The 16,089-nt window shown below is 34.0% G+C and overlaps 2 protein-coding genes across 2 annotated transcripts; both read right to left on the minus strand.

Moving 5' to 3' along the window:
- Positions 1-11,548: 11,548 nt before the first annotated feature.
- On the minus strand, positions 11,549-12,181 carry LOC133028923 (uncharacterized). The gene is made up of 2 exons (XM_030636803.2): positions 11,993-12,181; positions 11,549-11,884 (listed from the first exon to the last, which is right to left on the minus strand). The coding sequence occupies exons 1-2, from the start codon at positions 12,114-12,116 to the stop codon at positions 11,637-11,639; spliced, it is 372 nt and encodes a 123-aa protein (XP_030492663.2). The 5' UTR covers positions 12,117-12,181; the 3' UTR covers positions 11,549-11,636.
- Positions 12,182-13,206: 1,025 nt separating this feature from the next.
- On the minus strand, positions 13,207-13,892 carry LOC115708791 (uncharacterized). Its single transcript, XM_030636802.2, has 2 exons — positions 13,692-13,892; positions 13,207-13,619 (listed from the first exon to the last, which is right to left on the minus strand). Exons 1-2 carry the CDS (start codon positions 13,813-13,815, stop codon positions 13,372-13,374), a joined length of 372 nt encoding a protein of 123 aa, XP_030492662.2. The 5' UTR covers positions 13,816-13,892; the 3' UTR covers positions 13,207-13,371.
- Positions 13,893-16,089: the final 2,197 nt, after the last annotated feature.

Here is a 16,089-nt window from a genome sequence, read left to right on the forward strand (position 1 = left end):
TGTGTGAGAGTTGGGAGCCATAGAAGTGGGTACGACATACTGAACCCAGCACCCCCTCACACAAACTACCCCAATTGTGAAGGCCCATTTGCCTGATTTGAATGACTGTACTAGGGTTAATTACACTAGTTTAACCTAATTAAAATTGAATTAGCAACATAATTAATTTCATTTATTTTGAAATTAATTTAGAAAATCATAGTTTAAAGAATTTAATATTCTAAGCTAAACTATATGTATTTTCTTGTATTTAATTAAATATAGAATTATAACTATCTAGATTCTTTCTGGAACTTATTTTAAATTTTTCATTAAATATTCCTATTTAAGTTGATATTTAGTTATACATAACTAACCAACTTAAATCTGAATATCTTTTGAATTCAAAATTTTAAATTAAGTTGAGGAATTTTAGGAATTGGTTATTAAGATTCTTTAGATATTTTTTTAAGTTGATATTTTTCAAATATTAACTTAAAATGGAATATCTTAGATATTTTTAGGTTAATATCTTTTTTTGAATATTTAACTTAAAATATCTACAAAATTAAGTGGTTACAACTTAATTTTGAATTTAATTAAATCTGATTTGAAAGATATTTAAGTTGATTTTTTAGATTCTTTCTAAAACAACTTAAACAAGATATTTTCAAATTTGTTCCATTTAAAATTCAAATTTTTGAATTTAATTAATAATTGAAAATTAATTAAAGTTGATTTTTTATTTAAATCAATTTTAATTTTTAATTTTTCATTATTATATTATGGAACTTATTCGATATTTATTTGAATTTATTTTTCAAATTTAAATAATAATTGAAAATTAATTAAAGTTGATTTTAATTAAACCAACTTTAATTTGTAATTTTTCATTATTATAATATCGAATATTATGATTATACAAAATACATATATATATTTTTTTAAATAATGAGCTTTTAATCAAGAGACATTCGATCTCCATTGTGGGTTTTACACCGTGTTTGTTTTAGTGAGTAATCCTCCCTAATGGAGGAACGTTCATTAGCAATTTCGCACCGTTTAACCTCGCATGATAAGTAGTTTGTAAGTGTTTTGTATGGTATAGATCACCCTAATGGTGGCGACCATACTTGACTTGCAAGTTATGAAACAATGGTGGAAGCTCATAAGATAGAATTGCCTTGACTCTCGCCTAAACGGGACAACGCTGAATTCAAATCTTGATCGAATAAAAGGTTGCTAGAATGTTTATCATTTTAGATGAGGTGACAACTCTATTCAATGAATGATGCTTTGACTCTCGCCTAAACGGGACAACGTGTCGGTTGTTGAAATACCTTGGAAAATAAACTATGTTAGATTTAGTATTTCTATAACATATGTAATTACTTGCTATTTTCTAAATTGTGTATGAATTTATGAGCCAAAACCTTACTTCTGTTTTATTGATGTGTTGTAGTGTCATTATGAATAACCCACACCCCGATCCTCTCTTAGTTACTATCTTAGCAAAAGAACTCTATAGTGTGAAAATGCATCCCGGTAGTTGCATTAACTCGCACTGTTGATGATGAATGCGAAATTCCAAAAGGCAAATCTGCGGGAATTGATTTATCAAGAGAACAATGGGTCCAACTTATCCTTAATAGTCTTCCTCCGGAGTATAATGAATTTGTTATCTCTTATATGATCAACAATTCTAACTCCTCCGACATGGACAAGCTCGAAACAGAATTACGAGCCCATGAACGGAACTTGATTGCAATGGGTCCCCCTGGTTTGCAATCAACAATCGAAGGAAAAGGACTAGGTATGAAGGATCTAGCAAAGCTAGCTTCTTCAAGTACAATTATCAGACATAATCTTCTATGTTCGGATTGTAATGGAAAGGGTCATCATGAAGAACGATGTCCCAGGCTTCTAAACAATTCAAACGAAGGTAATGCTTTTGTCTTTGAATCATGTGTTTTAGAGAACGACAAATCCATCTGGATTGTTGATTCAGGGTCTACTAACCATGTATGTTCTTCACTGCGGTTGCTTGAAACACAGGAAAATCTACTTCCGGGAGAGTTACGGCTTAAAGTTGGCAATGGCGAATTAGTATCGGTCAAAGCTAGAGGAAAAGCCCGCATCAAGTTTCAACAAAGATTTTTAATTTTAGAAAATGTTTTATTTATTCCAAACTTTAGTAGAAACTTGATTAGTGTCTCATGTTTGCAAACACAATTTTATATATTGAATTTTTCGAGTACAAATTGTTCAATTTCTCGTAATGGATTTCAAATATGTGTTGCTATAATGGAACAAGGGCTTTATGTTTTAAGACCGAGTACTCAAATCTCACTAAATAGTGAACTTTTCGGTGTAGCTAGACCTAGAAACCTAAAAAGAAAAGAGATTGATAATGATGATCAAACTTATCTATGGCATTTACGTTTAGGTCATATAGGCTTTGATAGACTCAATAGGCTCACCAAAGACGGTCCATTAAAAAATGTCGTCCTAGGTGAACTGCCAGTATGCGAGTCCTGCCTAGAGGAAAAATGACTAAACGTTCTTTCTCTGCAAAGGGAGAGCGTGCCAAAATCCCTCTAGGGTTAGTGCATTCGATGTCCGCGGACCTTTGAATGTCAAAGCCCGAGGTGGTTATGAGTATTTTGTCACTTTCATTGACGATTTCTCTAGATATAGTTTTCTTTACCTAATGCAAAAGAAATGCTGAAACGTTTGAAAAGTTTCAAGAATTTCATGCTTTGGCCCAAAACCAATTAGGTAAATCATTAAAGATCTTGCGAACTGATAGGGGTTGAGAATATATGGATATGCAGTTCAAAGATCATTTAATTGAACTTGGAATTGAATCCCAATACATCGCCCCAAACTACTCCACAACAAAATGGAGTTGCGAAAGAAGAAATCGCACTCTTTTGGAAATGGTTAGGTCTATGCTTTGAGTTATTCAACTCGTCTACGTCCTTCCGGGGATATGCTATACGGATGGCAAATGACATTTTAAATGTTGTTCCATCTAAAGCAGATCCCTAAGACACCCGTCGAACTTTGGAATGGTCGAACACCTAGTTTGCGCCATTACGGAATTTGGGGGTGCCCCGCTCATGTCTTAAGAAAGAAAGAAGGCAAACTTGAATCACGTACCGAAGTATTCATGTTTGTTGGAAATTCTAAAGAGACTAGGGGTGGACTATTTTATAGTCACAAGGATAATAAAGTGTTTGTTTCTACAAATGCTACTTTCCTTGAAGAGAACTATATTAAAGACTACAAACCGAAAAGTAAAGTTGTTCTAGAGGAATTGCTATCAGATATAAGTCCTTCCAATGTTCCGTCCTCTTCCACTCGTGAAGAAGACGATCCCACTCCCTCGGTTGAACAACCGAGAAATCTACTACTAAAGTTTACGTTCGGAAGACAACCATACCTCGTCGTAGTGGGAGAGTTTCAACAAAACACTGCTCGTTATGGCTTGGATGGTGAAATCAATATGGTCGTAGGTGACGGTATTGATGACGATCCATTAACCTATAAACGAGGCAATGGCTAGTCCGCAACGGAAACGATGGTCGGCGGAATGGATTCGAAATGGATTCCATGAAAAAGAACAAAGTCCGGGAATATGTAGACGCACTCGACGACTATCATCCGATAGGATGCAAGTGGGTTTACAAGAAGAAAAGAGGAGCCGGAGGCGAAGTCGAAACTTTCAAAGCTAGACTTGTAGCCAAGGGTTATACCCAAAGAGAAGGCGTGGACTATGAGGAAACTTTTAGTCCCGTTGCCATGCTCAAATCCATCCGAATTCTTCTCTCCATAGTTTCTTGCTTTCGATTATGAAATCCGGCAAATGGATGTCAAGACCGCCTTCCTTAATGGGGTACTTGAAGAAACCATCTATATGGAGCAACCGAAGGTTATGTTCTTCACAGGCAAGAAAAGAAAGTTTGCAAGTTAAACGGGTCTATCTATGGACTCAAGCAAGCTTCTCGCTCATGGAACAAGAGGTTTGATGAAATCATCAAAACCTACGGCTTTCTTCAGAATGAAGATGAACCTTGTGTTTACCAACTCAAGGAAGACCAAATAGTAGTATTCCTGGTCCTTTATGTTGATGACATTTTGATCATTGGAAACAATGTCAAGAAAATGACTCACATTAAGGAATGGCTCAACACTCAATTCGATATGAAAGATTTGGGTGAAGCAGCCTATGTTCTTGGTATTCGGATTATAAGAAAGCCGGAAGAACGGATCTCTTACTCTCTCTCAAACGACCTACATAGACAAAGTCTTAGAGAGATTCTCCATGAGCAACACCAATGGGGCAAACATGCCTTCTAGATATGGTATTCGTCTATCTAAGGAACGATCACACCGTGATCCTCGAGATAGAGGACATGGCGAAAATTCCCTATGCCTCTGCGGTTGGAAGTCTAATGTATGCAATGTTATGCACTAGACACGACATACGGTATGCTGTTGGAATCGTGAGCGGTATCGATCTAATCCGGGACAAGAACATTGGAATGCGATTAAGTATATTACGAAATACTTAAAGAGTACAAGGAATCTTGTGTTAGTCTACAAGGGTGGTGCTTTAAATCCCATAGGCTACAACGATTCGGATTTCCGGGCAAGTCTTGAAGACGGAAATCAACATCTCGGGATGGTGTTTACTCTTGGGGGTGGAGCGGTGGTTTGGAGAAGTGCTAAACAAACCGCAATATCGGACTCAACTATGGAAGGCGAATACATAGCAGACTCGAAGGCCGCAAAAGAACTTGTACGGCTAAGAAAGTTCTTCACCAGCATAGGAGTTGTTCCTGGAATGGAAAAGCCTCTGGTACTACTCTGTGATAACAATGGAGCAATAGCAAACAGTAAAGAACCTCGAAGCCACAAGAGAAGCAAACACATTGAAAGGAAGTATCACATTATCAGAGAATACGTGGCAAGAGGGGACGTACTAGTTGAGAAAGTTGACACGAGAGGACAACCTACCTGATCCATTTACCAAAGTCTTGGCCGTGACGGCCTTTGAAAAGCACCGTCGAATTTAGGATTAATTGATATGTACTAATTAGTTTTATATTAGTGCAAGTGGGAGTTTGTTAGGTTTTATGCCCTAAATAAAACTCCATTTCAATGTAATCTATTTTATTCAACATCAATAAAGAAACAGAAGTATTTTTCATTCATTTGTGTATGTTTTGGTTCACTTTATCAATTGCTTGTCTAATTGATTTATAAATTCATCTTAAACCCTTTTCACATACTTGATCATGTTTATTGTCTTGTCATCACATTGGAAAGTAAACATGACTATGTGAATAAAGTTTCCTAGATTTATCGGACACGGGGTTTTGCGATATGATAATCTACAACAAGAGTTTACTTGTATTTGGAGAAATACTATGTTCTTTCCAGAACATTGGTTAAAGTAAAGCTCAGGTTGGATGCATGGAGTATGCATCGGAAGGGACCGATATTGAACTTTGAATTAGATTTAATTAAAGTTACCGTAAAATCTATTCAAGTCAATATCGCCAAGTTGATCCTAGATCAAATGATCTTAATCCCGTTATGATTAGGCTCAATCTTGAAAGGCTATTCGTGTTCTTTGATTTGTTAGTTAAGCCTACTTTTAGGTCGGGGTGATACGTACATTTTGGGAACACAGTAGTGCAATTGAGTGGGAGCGCTAGCATAAACATGGAATCTATAGCTTCTATACTGGCAAATAGTAAGCAAAGGATGATTTCCTTCGAGCTTGGCCAAACGAAAATAAATGGTGGAGATCTCATTTCACATAAGCCGAAATATCATTTATACGGGGTCAAGTGTTTTAAGGATAAAATACATGGTAGGGTGTTACGGTAATTTAATCCCTTTACTATGTAGATCATTCATATAGAGGATCATTGATCAAATTAGGATTATAACAATGGATAACTAATGATGTGTCTATATGGTGGAACATATAGAGCATTCTATATGCGAGAGTGCAATTCGAAGTTCTATGCGTGGATTCAACGAAGAATTAATAAGTTAGTGAATTTTAGTGCTAAATTCTTGATCTACTTATTGGAAGCTCGGTTATATAGACCCATGGTCCCCCCACTAGTTGAGATAATATTGCTTGTAAGACTCATGTAATTGGTTTTGATTAATCAATTATAATTCACAAATTAGACTATGTCTATTTGTGAAATTTTCACTAAGTAAGGGCGAAATTGTAAAGAAAGAGTTAACAGGGGCATATTTGTTAATTGTGATACTTTGTATGGTGCAATTAATAAATATGATAAATGACAATATTATTTAATAATTATTTATAGTTATTAAATAGTTAGAATTGGCATTTAAATGATTGAATTAGGAAATTGGCATTTTTGAGAAAATCAGATACAAAAGTGGTAAAATTGCAAAATTGCAAAAATCAAGGCCCAGTCCACCTAGCCTAGGGCCGGCCACTTATGTTATCTTTTTTAAATGATTTTTTCATTATTTTAATGCCATATAATTCAAATCAAACCCTAGAAGGAATGCTATAAATAGATAGTGAAGGCTTCAGGAAAATTACACTTTCTGAATCAGAAAAACCTGAGCCTCCACTCTCTTCTCTAGCCGCCACTCTCTCTCTCTTTTCTTCCTCAAAATTTCGAACCTCTCTTAGTGATTAGAGTAGTGCCCACACACATCAAGCAATACCTCAATCATAGTGAGGAAGATTGTGAAGAAAGATCAACAGCAAAGGAGATTCAGCATCAAGGATTCAGAGAAGAAGATCCAGGTTCAGATCTTGATAATACTCTGCTACAGAAAGGAATCAAGGGTTAGAGATCTGAACGGAAGGAGTCATTATAATTCCGCTGCACCCAATGTAAGGTTTCTTAAACTTTATATGTGTTTAATTTATCGTTTTAGAAAGTTCATATTTAGGATGTTAATAAACATACTTGTGAGTAGATCTAAGATCCTGGTAAAATAATATCCAACATTTCTAGCAATGGTTAAACACCATTAAGGTATGTGGTTAAAGATCTTGCGAACTGATAGGGGTGGAGAAATAGTTAGTAGATATGCAGTTCAAAGATCATTACATTGATTTTTGAATTATATCCAAACTTACCTCCCCAGAAATTTCGAGTTGCATGTTGATGATTAGTTACTAGTCGTTGCCTAAATCCTTCTATGGTAATACAATTTCAGAATGATGTAATGGTTGTATACTTAATGTAAATCATTACTAGATTCATGGATGACCTAATCAAAATCTTAAGAAAAGCTAGAACTGTTAACCATGGTTTGTTAGCTATTCTAAGTGATTAGGGGTGGACCATCCCATTGTCAATAGATAAGAAAGTGTTTGTTCAAACAAATACTACTTTTCTAAGAAAATGACTAAGTCCGGAAAAACAAGTAGCAAATAAAGGAGATACTTAATTCTTGATTCCAAAAGTGTTCTATCATCTTATATGACATATGATGATCCCACTGCCTCTGTTGTCTTGTCACAACCGAAGAGATCAATACCATTTAGTTTTCTTAGACATAATTCACGGTACCTTGTCGTAGTGGGAGAGTTTCTAGGAACTCACCTTCTTATGACTTGGGAGACACTAGTGATTAAAATCCATTGTGAGTTTAAACAAGTAATGGATTGTCAAGATAAGAAACTAAGAAGAAAGCCAATAGAACTATGGTTTAATCCATTCACATGGAGTAACCTAAAGTTTTCTATTACAAGGACATAAAAGGAAATTTTCGTTAATAAGTCTATTCTATGGACTTAACAAAACTTCCTGTTCCTAGTATTATAGGTTTGAGTTTATCTAAACCTATGGCTTGTGGTATACCTGGTAATTACTTACTCTAATGCAAGCAACTTACTTTAGTAAGATGCTGAAGCATTTTCTTTCTAATGGCAATCTATAGAAGCTTCACAACTTCTTAGGTATAGATTTTATTTATCTAAGGAAAAGTCTTAACTATTCCAGAAAAGATAAAGCCATGAAAGAATTTCTTACATCAACAGTGAGAGGTCTTAGATATGCTTTTGTATGCCTTAGACCAGACACCTGCTGTTGAGTGGGAGTAATGAGTAGGTATCAGATTAATCCAGGAGAAGAACATTGGAAGACAATCAAGTAAATCCTAAGATAAAGAAGAGGAACTATATGTTAGTCAATAAGGGTGTGTTTAAAACTCTTAGACTACACCATATCAGATTTCGAAATTTGCCTATGTGCTAGTAAATCTTTCTGATAAGATGGTGATTACTCTGGGGGTGGAATAGTGATTTTGGAGAAGTGTAAAAACCTATACGGAAGTCTCTAGGTCTACCAGTAGATAGACCGATTGTTAAAGGCAGGAAAGTTACTTATTCAGTCTAAGGAAAGTTCTATACATCTTTGGCACCATTCCAAATTGCCTTAAACTACTAGTGTTAATTTCCTGATTAACCAAAAGTAGTTGCCAAAGGTATAGAATCCAGTATCCCAAGAGAGTAGACATATAGAGAGGAATTTCACATTATCAATGATTTTGTGATTAAAGGAAGAGTAATAGTGGAGAAAAGGTTGTGTTTAATTCAACCTTTCAGATCCTATTACGAGGAGTTTACTACTACTACACTTGATTTGTATATCAAGGTGTTGAGATTATTTGAAACGCACTTTTTGTTTTATATTAGTGCAAGTGGGAGTTTGTTGGGTTTTATGCCCTAAATAAAACTCATTTCAATATAATCAGATTTACTTATTAATATAGATCAGAAATAACATTTAATGTTGCATGGTTCACATGATTTATTTCATGATTATATGTACATAATGTATAAATTCATGTGAAACCCTTTTCACATACTTGATCCTTGTTTATTGTGCCGTCAACACATTGGAAAGTAAACATGACTATGTGAATAAAGTTTCCTAGATTTATCGGACACGGGGTTTTTTTGCGATATGATAATCTACAACAGAGTTTACTTGTATTTGGAGAAATACTATGTTCTTTCCAGAACATTGGTTAAAGTAAAGCTCAGGTTGGATGCATGGAGTATGCATCGGAAGGGACCGATATTGAACTTTGACTTAGATTTATTAAACTTACCGTAATATCTATTCAAGTCAATATCGCCTAAGTTGATCCTAGATCAAATGATCTTAATCCTGATATGATTAGGCTCAATCTTGAAAGGCTATTCGTGTTCTTTGATTTGTTAGTTAAGCCTACTTTTAGGTCAGGGTGATACGTACATTTTGGGAACACGGTAGTGCAATTGAGTGGGAGCGCTAGCATAAACATGGAATCTATAGCTTCTATCTGGCAAATAGTAAGCAAAGGATGATCTCCTTCGAGCTTGACCAAACGAACATAAATGGTGGAGTACTCATTTCACATAAGCTGAAATATCATTTATACGGGGTCAAGTGTTTTAAGGAATAAATACATTGTAGGGTGTAACGGTAATTTAATCCCTTTACAGTGTAGATCATTCATATAGAGGATCATTGATCACATTAGGATTATAACAATGGATAACTAATGATGTGTCTATATGGTGGAACATATAGAGCATTCTATATAACTGAGAGTGCAATTCTAAGTTCTATGCGTGGATTCAACGAAGAATTAATAAGTTAGTGAATTTTAGTGCTAAATTCTTGATCTACTTATTGGAAGCTCGGTTATATAGACCCATGGTCCCCCCACTAGTTGAGATAATATTGCTTGTAAGACTCATGTAATTGGTTTTGATTAATCAATTATAATTCACGAATTAGACTATGTCTATTTGTGAAATTTTCACTAAGTAAGGGCGAAATTGTAAAGAAAGAGTATATAGGGGCATATTTGTTAATTATGATACTTTGTATGGTTCAATTAATAAATATGATAAATGACAATATTATTTAATAATTATTTATAGTTATTAAATAGTTAGAATTGGCATTTAAATGATTGAATTAGGAAATTGGCATTTTTGAGAAAATCAGATACAAAAAGTGGTAAAATTGCAAAATTGCAAAAATAAGGCCCAGTCCACCTAGCCTAGGGCCGGCCACTTATGTCATCTTTTTTAAATGATTTTTTCATTATTTTAATGCCATATAATTCAAATCAAGCCCTAGAGGAATGCTATAAATAGATAGTGAAGGCTTCAGAAAAATTACACACTTTCTGAATCAGAAAAACCTGAGCCTCCACTCTCTTCTCTAGCCGCCACTCTCTCTCTCTTTTCTTCCTCAATATTTCGAACCTCTCTTAGTGATTAGAGTAGTGCCCACACACATCAAGTGATACCTCAATCATAGTGAGGAAGATCGTGAAGAAAGATCATCAGCAAAGGAGATTCAACATCAAAGATTCAGAGAAAGAGATCCAGGTTCAGATATTGATAATGCTCTGCTACAGAAAGGAATCAAGGGCTAGATATCTGAACGGAAGGAGTCATATTATTCCGCTGCACCCAATGTAAGGTTTCCTAAACTTTATATGTGTTTATTTCATCGTTTTAGAAAGTTCTTATTTAGGATGTTAATAAACATACTTGTGAGTAGATCTAAGATCCTGGTAAAATAAATTCCAACAATTTATACATGGTATCAGTGTTCTCCCGAACACTCCTAGTCCACGGGGCCACGCCCAGAGAATGAAATCAATTAATAAAGTATCAAAATTACAAAGACAATTGACTTAAACAAGTTTAGACTCCCTCTAAAGTATTGCTGCAATCCTTTGTAATCCACTTTATGAATCTGACTTCTTGAAACACCTTAAAGCCCGAACTCCCTTCGTCTTTGAAGTGTGAGTGCTTACTTCCTCCCGAAGTAAGGCTTCAACAAGTCTTCTCCCGAAGACCAAGTGCTTACTTCCTCCCGAAGTAAGGCTTTATCAAATCTTCTCCCGAAGACCAATCTCTTGTTCAGTCAAGTAGTTCTTCACAACCTCTAGGATAGAGTAAGAACATAAATAGAACAACTAGAACCTAGATGAACAACTAGGCTCTCACAAAACAAAGAAAGACTCTCTTCTCTCAAAAGATAAATGTAGAAAATGAATAATGGAAGAGGTAATTCGAATGGTTGCTCTCTAGGCTCTATTTATAGAACATAGAAACCAAAGAGGCAACCACAAGTTCGAATTAGCAGCTGTACAAAAACTTTCCAAAGAAAACACGATCTGCAGCATCAGATTCGGATGCTGACGCAGCAGATCAGAACAGAAACGAGAAACTTGCTATAATCGGGTCCGATCCTCTATTAATGCTTGATTCCTGCCAAAAATAGATTAGATATTCTGATTGTATCAAGATACAATCGAAATCAATAAGGAAAAGGCAATAACCAAAGTTTCCTTAAAAAAGACAACTTTCCAAAAGAGAATTGCTTCTCTTTTAAGAAGTTTCCAAATAAAAGAAAGTCCAGCTGAAAAGTGCAACTTTCCTAACAAGGAAAAGAGCAACTACAATCCGAATAAACAAGGTAAGAAATCGGTTTTGAATGCACAAGAATCTTACCATAAAAGAAAAAATATTTTGTAACTAACTTGCCAAAAAAAAAGACTTTACAGAGATAAAATTACTAGTTAAGATAAAAGCACAACATCAGTCAGTACTAGCTGTTAACTACTTAGTCTGTCTTGAAAGAGAGAAGATTCTCAAAGGCAGCTTCGGCGGTGGAGGTACTACTGGGTGGGGGGCAGCTTTTTGGGCATTCCTCAACCTTATACGAGCACCAACAACGAGGGCAAAGAGACCTATCACAGAGGCAACCTTCACTGCAGTTTGATGGGCACTTTCCTTGTCTCGTATCACTACGAACACACACCGAATTCCCAGCATCTTTGTTACACTCACAACTTATACATTTCGTTGGTCCTAAATGTCAAAAAATTAATATATTAATTAATGAACACATGTTTATATATACATATTACAAAAAGTAAGCCTTTTGGCCCTTGATGGAAAAAGAAAAAGAAAACTCACCAGGTGGTGGACAATAGGGAGAATGACCATTAGCAAAAAGCCCCACAAAGTCCACACGAGCATGAGTTGTTACAGCCACAAGTGACAACATTAACAACACCAGGATAGCCTTGTTGAACGCCATAGATATTAGATATTTGTTTGTATTGGAATGAGTAGTGTGAAGTTGAAGAGTGAGACTGAGATCTACAGATATTTATAGCCAAGACAAGAAGAAAAGGCGTAGGATTAGGAATATATAATCATGCATATACGTGGGATGCAGTGCAGCTTGTGCAGGACACCTTAGCTTTGTATTTGTAGCATTCATATAAAGGCCACCAACACCGTGGTCCATGAACACATTTTTCAATATCATTTTTTTTTTTTTTTGAAAAGAAGATGTTAATTAAAGATCGAAATTACACCTCCTGATTATTATATAAAATATTTTCAAGAATAATTAACACATTAATTATATCTGTAAGATTTTTAAAAAATGTCCATATGACAAAACTGTGAACAGTAAAATTACATATTCTCGAAATAAACACATTTTTAATTAATAACGTAGCATTACACGCGATTGACCTGACATGATTTGTATATAATTATTACTTTCATTTAATATTGGATCCATATATGTTAACCATATTTAGAATAGTGCCAGAGAAATGTTATATAACTTAATATAAATTCACTATAGTTTTTAAACTACCTTCAACTTTTTCAAAAAAACTAAATTACAAAATTTGTTGAAAATAAAAATAAAATGAAAAAAATTAGAAAAATAGAATGCCACATGATGATTTTCCTATATATATATATATTTATATAGATTTACCCATCTATATATCTATATAATCCTTTTGTTAAGAATGATGACATGTCATGCTAATTGAGCTTTGTTGATCCTTCTTTGATTTTCTAAATTTTTTATTTTCATGCTAATTGAGCTTTGTTGATCATTCTCTGATTTTCTAAATTTTTTATTTCTATTTATTAAAGTATATTACATCTAGGTGGCAGCTTGGAGTTACAAAATTAAGGAGTTACAAACCATTATATTACATACTTAATTAAAAGTATATTACATCTAGTTTGATAATAATCCTTTGCCCCAAATAATTGACGTACCATAACTTGTAACTTTTGGTAACAGTCCTTTGTCGAAATTTATTAGTTTTCCTTCAGCACTGAAACATGATTTTTTAAAAGCAAAAAAGTCAAGGTAATACCAACAGTTTGCATTTTATTTAACAAACAAGCTTACAGATTTTCAATAGACACAAGCCTCAACAATAGTAGCTGAAGCAAAGCTTTGCAAACATTGAGTAGATACATAGTTAATGAGATTACTTTTTAAGATAAAGCACGGCATTAGTACTACTGTTAATTACTTAGTCTGTCTTGGAAGCAAGAAGATTATTCTCAAACGCAGCTTCGGCAGTGGTGATACTTGGTGGGGGGCAGACTTTAGGGCATGCCTGAACCTCATAGGAGCACCAACAACGAGGACACAGAGAATAGTCACAGGCGCAACCTCCACTGCAGCTTGATGGGCACTTCCCTTTTCTCGAATCAGTACGAACACACACCAACTTCCCACCTTCTTCGTTACAATCACAGTTTACACATTTTGTTGGTCCTGAATGTAAAAGAATATATATTAATTAACACATTATATAATATCAAAACTAAACAGAATAAGAAAACTCACCAGGTGGTGGACAATAGGGAGAATGGCCATTAACAAAAAGCCCCACAAAGTCCACACGAGCATGAGTTGTTGCAGCCCCAAGAGCCAATAGTAGCAATACCATCAGAGCATTGTTGAAAGCCATGGATATTGGTTTGGATTGGAATAGCGTGGAGTGATAGAGTGAGACCTGGAGATATTTATAGCTTTTATAGATAAAAGCCACCAACCAATCCCATTAATGCACATTTTTTAATTAATAAGGTGGATATTTTATTTTAACCATGCATGTTAAAATCGTTTCCACTTTTCACCAACTTAACCAACATCTTTTTTTTTTATCCTTACCATAACACGTGGTATTTAGGTAGGTAGGTTAGGAACTTATATATTATCCTAAAACTCCAAGGCATTATACTATGAGCACTCACATAGTATGCATTATCCTAAAACCCTAAAGAATTAAGATGGTGTTTAGTTTACATTGTAATGGTAATAGAAATAGTAATAGAATGTACTAGTAATAATAATGGGAATGCTATTAGTATATTTGGTTTATTTTGTTAATGAATATTGTAAATTTGTAATCAAAATTGAATTGAATTGACAAAAATATTATTTATTTATATTTTTAAAGTATTATTAAAATTTAAATAAAATATTATTCCTTTAACCCATATTTTTTTCATCTTTTATAAAAAATAAAATGAAAATTATTTTTATTGTTAATAAAAATAATTATTTAATTTATAGTAGAATAAAAATAATATATGAACATATATTAATATAAATCATAACTAAATAAAAATAGATAATATTATGAATAACAATATTATATGATTAGCAATTGGTTTTATCTTTACTTCCAAACATAATATATATATATATATATATATATATATATATAACTTATACACATAATAATTTAAGTTCTAGGTAAGTTTATATGAATTATGTTTTTCAAATTTGAGATACAATATGACCATCCAATAAAACTTTTACCCATGCTTTCTTCTCGTTATCACGAAGACTGCTAAACACATTAAGAGTACAAGAAAGCCTAGTTTTACTGGCGCAGTTGACCAATTGCGCCGGCAAAAGTTGTCAGCATAAATGAAATGCTGAATTCGGGATTGGATTCAGCTATAACTTTTACCGGCGCAATAAAATGTGCCGGTAAAAGATGAACAATGAACCGCCAAATGACGCGAACACATGTCCACTTCTGTAAGGCTTTTGCCGGTGCAAAATTACGCCGTTAAAAGTTTCCCAAATTTTGGTGGGAATCTTGACTGCCCTCGTGAAAATTTGGGGGGAAAAAATCCGCGTGGAAAGTGGTGGTAGGTGGGATTACTTTTACCGGCGCATTAAAAGTGTTAAGCGAAACGGTGCGTTTGGGTTTAGGGTTATATGACCACTTTTACCAGCGCAATTCAATGCGCCGGTAAAAGTGTTCATATATCCCCTTCGACGAGCAGTCCCATTTTCGTTTTTTTTTTTCAGAATTTTTTTTTTCTCTCAAATCCCTCCTTCATCCCTCTCTTTCAATCTCACTCATTCTCACTCAATCTCACTAATCTCTATCAATCTCACTCAAAATCTCACTCATTACTCTCAAAATTTTTGTTTTTTTTTTTGGAAAAAAATTCCCCACCGCCGACAACCACTCACCACCGTCCGTCGGGCACCACCACCGGCCGCCAGTAGCCTCCACCGCACACCACCCGAAGCCCCACCTCCTCTTATTTGTGGAAGGTATTTTTTAATTTTTTAATTTTTTTTTTTTTTTGAAAAGTTTATATATAGGTATGGATTAGTGTAAATGTGTATGTGTATGTGTTTATTAGTGTATACTAGGTAAAAGTTACGTGCCGAGCCACGTAAATATTAGTTTTATTTAAGGTGTTAGATAAAACATAGTTGTGTCTATAAATATGTACATTGTTATTAATAATTAAAAATACATTAATCTTAATATATACACTCATATAATAGTTATTCTTACTGTGAATAAATAATTTATGATAAGTCATAACAATATATGACTTTAACATTTATTATTTGTTTTTAGAAAATTCAAAGGAACAATATATTCGTTTTGTAAAATTTTAAAAAATAGCAAAAAAAAAAGTATCATCTTAAAATAAAGAAAAAGAATTAATAAGTAAAGTCTTTTAATATAGAATAGCTTACGAAAAATAAAACAAAACATAATGGTATTATCAAATATAACCAATGAATAAAGAGGAATCAGAGTGGTATTATCAAATATAACCAATGAATAAAGAGGAATCAAAGTCGATCATGTCACTTATCAAATATAACCAAAAGACTAATCAAACATGAAATTTAATCATTATAATAGTTTTACTGCTATTAAACCAGATTTGATATCTCTATGGAAATATTGATTTCTATG

Source organism: Cannabis sativa, chromosome 3, assembly GCF_029168945.1.
Source record: "Cannabis sativa cultivar Pink pepper isolate KNU-18-1 chromosome 3, ASM2916894v1, whole genome shotgun sequence".
Classification (NCBI taxonomy): Eukaryota; Viridiplantae; Streptophyta; class Magnoliopsida; order Rosales; family Cannabaceae; genus Cannabis; species Cannabis sativa.